At 46.6% G+C, this 7,113-nt stretch overlaps 1 protein-coding gene across 1 annotated transcript; it reads left to right on the top strand.

The window, feature by feature from the left end:
• The first annotated feature begins 2,944 nt into the window (after positions 1–2,944).
• LOC124693421 (proline-rich receptor-like protein kinase PERK14) lies at positions 2,945–6,287 on the top strand. Its single transcript, XM_047226897.1, has 2 exons — positions 2,945–3,095; positions 4,749–6,287. Exons 1-2 carry the CDS (start codon positions 2,985–2,987, stop codon positions 5,922–5,924), a joined length of 1,287 nt encoding a protein of 428 aa, XP_047082853.1. The 5' UTR covers positions 2,945–2,984; the 3' UTR covers positions 5,925–6,287.
• Positions 6,288–7,113: the final 826 nt, after the last annotated feature.

Raw genomic sequence — 7,113 nt, 5'->3', positions numbered from 1 at the left:
CCTGGGCGCCTCCTCCACCGCCGCCACAACCTTATGGCTGGGCGCCTCAACCGCCGCCACAGCCGCAGCCCTGGGCGCCTCCACCGCCGCCACAGCCGCAGCCTCCTCAACCTTGAGCACCGGCGGCGCGCCCGGCGTACGCTCCCCCGGATGGCTACTGGCCGTGGGTCATACCGGAGCTCATCGTGCTCGACAGTGACGATGAGCAGCACAGCGACGATGAGCAGCAGTAGGCGTTCAGGGTTTTTTTATGTTTTAAGGAGTATGTAAATTATGTTTCATATTAAAAAAAATGATTCGTCCTAAAAAAATATGTCGTACCGCTGGAGCCACCCCAACGCAAACGAACGCGGTCGATTTCGACCAAAAAAAACCAACGCAAATGAACGCACACAGAAGCTAAAATGCGTTGCGCCCGCTCAGTCATCGCCAGCGCTCGCTGTCACACTCGCACGCACGCACACACACTAGCTGGAGGCAGCCTGATCATCCACGAGGGACGTTAATCAAGCTGCGATTTGTCAAGTACAGAGCAGAATCATAGGACGTACAGCTTGATCAGAAGATCGGAATAATGGCCGTGCAACGCAGACGATAATAAACAGAAAAAACCAGAGGAGAAGGTGCGCACGTGTGCAGCGCGGAGCCACGCTGTCCATCGCGACGAGACCAGCACTAGTTTATCCGTCGTACGCGTACGGTGAACCGAACACGCCAATAAGAAAAAGTCGGGAGGATTCGCGAGGCGAGACGCGAACGGACGAGCGAAAGCGGGAAAAGGGCGGAAAGAAAGGCGCCTTTTCCCATCGGGAGCCGGCCCGGGGCAGGTAAAGGCGGACGTGGGTGGGGCCCGCACCACCCAGCCGCACGAGGGGCGCGCGCTCTCGTCGTCGACCGGCACGGCGATTAGGCTCTACCCGCTTCGTTTCAGGTCGATGACGGGTGGGTCCGGTGGGGAATGAGAGCGATGTTTCCTGTGCGGGTGTGGGGTCGGGATACGTGCAGGTATGATTGTTGCCTGGCACTGCCTCTGCGCACGCACACGTGGGGATAGTGCCGTCTGCAGCGCGCTCTGACGGAATTGCCCCTGTTGTTTTTGGGGTGTTTTGATTAGCTGCCGATTTATAGAAGAGGTCAACAGCCAATACTTTCCGTTACCCCCGTTTTACCCATGTAATTTTGGGGGTGTTTTTATTAGCTGCTAATTTAGTCGGGGTCAACAAACAATGCTTTCCATTTCCCTCGTTTTATCCCATTTTTTTTGTCTTAAATATCATTAATTGCCTAGGAATGGGAAAAATTCATTACTTTTGAGGGTGCCATATAATTTTGGGGGTATTTTGATGAGCTGCCATCTTTGTCAAGGTCAACCATTAATACTTTCCATTTCCCCCATTTTACCGCATTTTTGTGTTAAACCCCGTTAATTGCCTAGGAATAGGAAAAAAATTATCAATATTTTGGGTGTTTTGGTTAGACGAAAATGCCCTCAACATTTTTTTGGGCTTCTTATTATTGCTTGCAACTTGAGCCGACCTGAACACCCAAAGCTAGTAAAAGTACACTATTTGCACGAACAAAGCGAAGCTTACAATATCGTTTGGAGGGAAATCTAGTTACTCCACATTTTAGTTTAAATCTTTCATATGGTCATTTGATTCTGACATTTCTACTCAACTAAACCTTGGGCAATCAAAACTTCTTTTCCACCGAAATGATAGCTAAAGTGTTTTCCTTATGGATTTTATATAAATTTTAAGTGTATTTGATTGACATTCCAAGAATATTGAAGCACAATTAACTAAGGGATGGAGCTTGGCTTGTAACCGACATTCTCCGTACTAGTTTGGTCTACTTTCGCGAAAGAAAAAGGTAATTTGGTCTTGTTTCTTAAAATAAAAAGTAGCTTGGTCGATATGTTCCGTACGGAGAAAACTAGGGGTATACCATCTATGATGTATCGCAAAGGTACCCTACTAGCATGTATAATATATTCGAAATGAAACTTGTGTAGCACGTGTGACGTTGTACAAAAAGAACGTGCAAAAGTCATAACGCACTACAAAAGCAACCGTAATAGCATTTGTAACGTACTATAAAAATAAATGTGTATTATATATAATGTACCACAAAACATACTCGTGTGGCATGTGTAACGTATTGAAGAATTTTTTGTGTAACACGTGTGACGGATAATGAAAATAATTGTGTTACCACGTATAACTCTACTAGAAGAAATTGGTACGGAAATGAAACTAGTTATAGTGTTATTTTGTGTCACTATCTTTCCATCCATCATCTACTCATGCTTCTCCAAATTATCTTAGATACACCATATTTTTTAACGGCATGTCTACGGCATGTCTGACGAGTTGGTAGCCCAACATTTCATACAGTGTTTCTAACTCAAATTAGGATGGAAGAGCCCTCTCCTACAGCCACTTGGAGAAATGTGGTAGCACTATTAAACAAGGCAGGGACAGGATCGTAAATCCGCGGATGAGCATCGAAAGCTAATGGCGTGTTTGACTAGAGCAGTGGTATAAGAGTCCCCCTAAATTCCAATTATTTCCAGTAATCACAGGCAGGCAAGCGACTCCACTACTCCCCATCGTCTCGCGCTCTTCCCCCACCTCCTCCTCGAGCTCGCGCGCTCGGATCCGGCTCATCCTAGGGTTTCCCGCCGCCGATCCCGCCGCCGACCGCCCGGACTCGCGCCGCCGCCATGCCCGGATCTCGCGGGGCGGTCTGATCGCAGCACGCGGCCGGCTCGATTCCGGGGGGCGTCCCGGCGCTGCCCCGACCGGAGATCCGCCCGATCCGTCGGTCTCTGCTGCTGGTGAGCAACTCTTACCCTGCTCTGTGCTGTTAGCACGGTCGATTTTGTTTCGCTCTACTCTCTGATACGAATCGAATCTCCGTTGCTCTGCTCTTCCTCGTTCAGTTCGGATCCCATTTCGCTGCCGCCCCCGCGTGCCGACGAGATGCAGCGTGGGAGCGAGATGCGGGCCGTGCACAACAGCGTCGACACCGTGAACGCGGCCGCCGCCGCCATTGTCTCGGCCGGGAGCCGCACGCAGCCTACCGTCGAGCCGGTTCGTGCCTCTATCCATGCCCGCCCTCTTGTGTGAATTATATTATCTTCCGTGTTGCTAGTGTGGTTAGGTGGGTCGGTTCGGTAGCTCTGCTTTGGTGCTTCTGCTGTTGCGTCAGGGTTCATGATTGCTTGGTAGATACATCATCGGTTTGTGCTTGATCGCGTATTTTCCTGCTGCTTTTTGTGATTTGATATGGGACACAAGGAAAGGTAGGTTTGACGCATCATGTTATCACCGCGTCAGCACACTGAGATGTACATATGGTAGGCATTTGATTGCATAGTTGTGGTGCTGGATACACGATTGTTGCATAATATCATAGATACTCGCTGGAATTATTAGAGCTCCTATGTGAAACAGATGTACAGTTCACCTAGTACATGGCTTGTGTCGTTTTTTTGGCGAGTGCTGTGTAGAATTGTTTTAGTTACGATGGCAGATAAACTTCATAATTAGTTGTGGGCTTTGGAATGGTTAGTTACAGACTAGTAGATCTTTGAGGGCAGGTTTGCATGCTTCTTTCACTAAGTTGACCTGTAAATTTTGGCAACATCAGATGATAATTTCACAATACAACTGATTAGAAAATCAAGTTTTGCCCCTGCCCTGTGTATTTACGAGAGGTGCAATACATGTTATTCCCATCAGGAAAGTACTTATAAGTCCTATGGTTGACACGTGTGAGTGCCACGTTTGACCTTGAGATGAAGCGTACTATAAGCACTGAAACCATGCATGGAAATTGTTACCATAAAAGAACATGAGAATGCCTCAGAAAAGAAGGTTTAGTTGAAACAGTCAGTTTGAATTCTTGTGAGGACCAGATGGGACAAAAATATTCTCTCTTAGCTGGCCATATGCCACCAGCTATTATTTCTATTTTTAATCCTTGGCCTTAGTGCTCCTTTTTAATACATGGCCTGCTGTTTAGGTATTCATCCTGTTATGTTTATTAGTTTCCATCTCCAGTTTTGTCTGTTCATGAAAAATTAAGGCAATGTGGCTATGATTGCTACTCTCCAGACCTTTTAGTTGGACCACATGAAACAAACGATCATTCATATCCTCTATGTTATTACAATAGCAGCCGGTACTTGCTGATGTGAGATGTTGTGGAGCTAATGTTTTAACCCTGTGAGTGAGGCTATGTGTTACGATTTTGGCTATAATTATAGCCCCCCTTGATACTATGTGTGGTTAGAATTATAGTCCCCTTTTCTTCATGCTCTATCTGGCTGTGATCTCCATACGTAATTTTGGGTGACTTGCGTGATTTCATTTCTACTCTCTTTCTATGTTAGATTCAGGCTGGGTAACATTATGATGATGATGCACTTCTCTATCTATTGTTGGCATAAACATCAGATGATAATTTCACTCAAATTGCTTTTGTTTGTACTTTCAATGTGTGGCATTGCTTGTATTCCTGTCATCTTTTTCTTAGTGAAGTCACAAATTGTATTGTGGAGACAAGTATAGAATGTGTGTCTTAGAAAAATGCACCTGCTACTGATTGCATATAGACATACTCTCTTCAATTCATACTTGTTTTATCAGCTTTTTATGCTGCCCTATGCAATCCATTTATGCAAGACCACACAAGAATCACACTTTGCTTCTGTACTAATGACTGCTGTTGTTCATTCGCAGAGAAGGAAATGGGCTGATTGGTTGAGCGTATACTTCTGCTTTGGGTCTCAAAAGAATGACCGACGCATTAGCCATGCTGTCCTTGTCCCGGAACCTGCATCTCAGAGGATAGATGCACCTGCACCAGCAATTCCAGATCATCCACCTCCCCAGGTTTTCCCCTTCATTGCTCCTCCATCGTCACCTGCTTCTTTCCTTCAATCAGGATCTGCATCTATTGTACAATCACCAATGGGGCCTCCATCATTTTCACCTCGCTCGCCAAATTCTCCATCACCCACAGGGCCTCCATCCATCTTTGCTATTGGGCCATATGCACATGAGACACAGGTAGTCTCGCCTCCAATCTTCTCTGCCTTCACAACTGAACCTTCAACTGCTCCATTCACTCCCCCACCAGAGTCTGTCCACCTGACAACCCCTTCTTCGCCTGAGGTGCCATATGCAAAGCTTCTGACTTCAATCAACAACAACAAGAATGGTGAAAGGGGTGATATTCACTCATACCATATGTACCCTGAGAGCCCAATAGGGCGCCTCATATCTCCAAGTTCAGTTTGTTCTGGCACTTCCTCCCCATTCCCTGACCCTGAGTTGCAGACTTCCTCAGGCTCCACTTTCCCCTCCTTCCCAGTTCGCGTGCCCCCAAAGATCCTGGATGGCGAGGGCATTGCTACACAAAAGTTGATACCTCGCCATATGCGGAATGGTGGCTCCCTTTTGGATGGCCATATTTCAGCTGCTGTACCTGTTGTGGACTTCTCTGCGCGACTTCAAAACAATGATCATGCTATGGATCACCGGGTCTCGTTTGAGTTAACAGTTGAAGATGTCGCCCGCTGCCTGGAGAAGAAAACTGCAATTTCAGGAGAATCTGCTGCATCATCATTTCACCTCTCATCAACCAGTAATGGTGACCGATCCAGGGAATCTAATGAAACGAAGGCAGGGCTGTATGTTGATGAAACGTACCATGACTTGCCTGAGAAAGCACGTCGCTCCCTGTCCCTTCGTCTGGCCAAAGAGTTCAAGTTCAGCAACACTGATGCTCCTCAGGCGGAGGAGGCAGGAGCGCTTGGCTCTGACTGGTGGGCAAACGAGAAAGTTGCTGCGATCACAGCAGAGCCAAGGAAGAGCTGGTCCTTCCGCCCAGTTGCGCAGCCAGGGGTCAGCTAACCTCTGCACTGACCATAACCTTACAACAGGAAGATATAAGTTTTTCTTTTTCTGCTTCTTTTGCTCCTGCAACTGTAGTCACATTCTCCAGAGGCATTATCATGTTAACTGCGGATGCCAAACGTATGCAAAACTTTTAGTGTTAAGTCGAAGTTAGATAGCAATTCAGGGTCCAGCTTAAAGGTGATCTGCAGATTCTGGAACCCTTCTATGTGTTGTTGTTATTGTTGTTGTCATTATAAAACCGCAAATACTTTACCGGCCTAGCAGTCTGTTGTAATCCTCTTTAACTGACCTGCTGTTCCTGTGCTGATGATGTTTATGTACATAATAAACTAGCTGAAATGGTAGAACTGTTCCTTCTGGCAGTATTGTGAGATGGAGGCTTGACAGTACTATTCTGATGTTCATCTCAGATGAGAATCTGTTGTTACGATGATTTTGTTGCACCTGGTGGATTAATTGGAACTACCATGCACTGTTCATGTGCATCCAAGGACTACCAGTTGGTACACGATGCCGATGTTTCACTGGCATGTTGTTCTTGCCCACAAGTCATTGTCACAGATTATGATTTTTGGCCTGATATGGTGATCTTTGTGGATGGCGCCAAGCAATTCCCCTCTTTTTACTTACTGGGACTTCTTGAGAAAACATGCTTCAAACCATCGGGTTTTGTTGTTTGGGAGAATCTGAATAGGATCAAATGGACAGAGAGGAAATAAAATCCTGAAAGGGGCGCATTGTTAAATTCTACAAACCTGTATACTGGAGCCACTGTCTGACGCAGAGATGGGCCGCCAGAGATTACATGGAGATCGCGAGACGTTGAGTAGTCGGGAGAAATTGACGGGCAATAATGCTGAAAAACAAAATATCACGAGCTCCTGTCCTGACCCCCAAGAATCGTCAAGGGACGCATTTTATTACAATGTCAGTCTCAACAAGTTACACAAAAGAAAGCCAGCCTGCAGAAGAAGAAACAACAGATTACAATGTCAGTCTCAACAAGTTAGAGCATCTCCACCGGTAGCCCTCAAATAGGTGCCTCAAATAGGTGCCGGCAGGGTCGCCGGCACCTCCGTTTGGGGGTACCGGCACTGCATCCTCCATTTGGGGAAGCCGTTTCCACACCGGCACCTCTCAAACGGCGGCCCCCAAACTTTTTTCTTTCTCTTTACAATATTTT

This window comes from Lolium rigidum, chromosome 2, assembly GCF_022539505.1.
Source record: "Lolium rigidum isolate FL_2022 chromosome 2, APGP_CSIRO_Lrig_0.1, whole genome shotgun sequence".
NCBI classification, from domain to species: Eukaryota; Viridiplantae; Streptophyta; class Magnoliopsida; order Poales; family Poaceae; genus Lolium; species Lolium rigidum.
This window is presented reverse-complemented; position numbering and strand designations above follow the sequence as displayed.

What these genes read in the sequence shown, in the direction of transcription:
- LOC124693421 (XM_047226897.1), top strand. Translation starts at nt 2,985, where the DNA reads ATGCAGCGTGGGAGCGAGATGCGGGCCGTGCACAACAGCGTCGACACC. An exon ending in CGCAGCCTACCGTCGAGCCG is followed by an intron (nt 3,096 to 4,748) that starts GTTCGTGCCTCT and finishes GTTCATTCGCAG; the next exon opens with AGAAGGAAATGGGCTGATTG.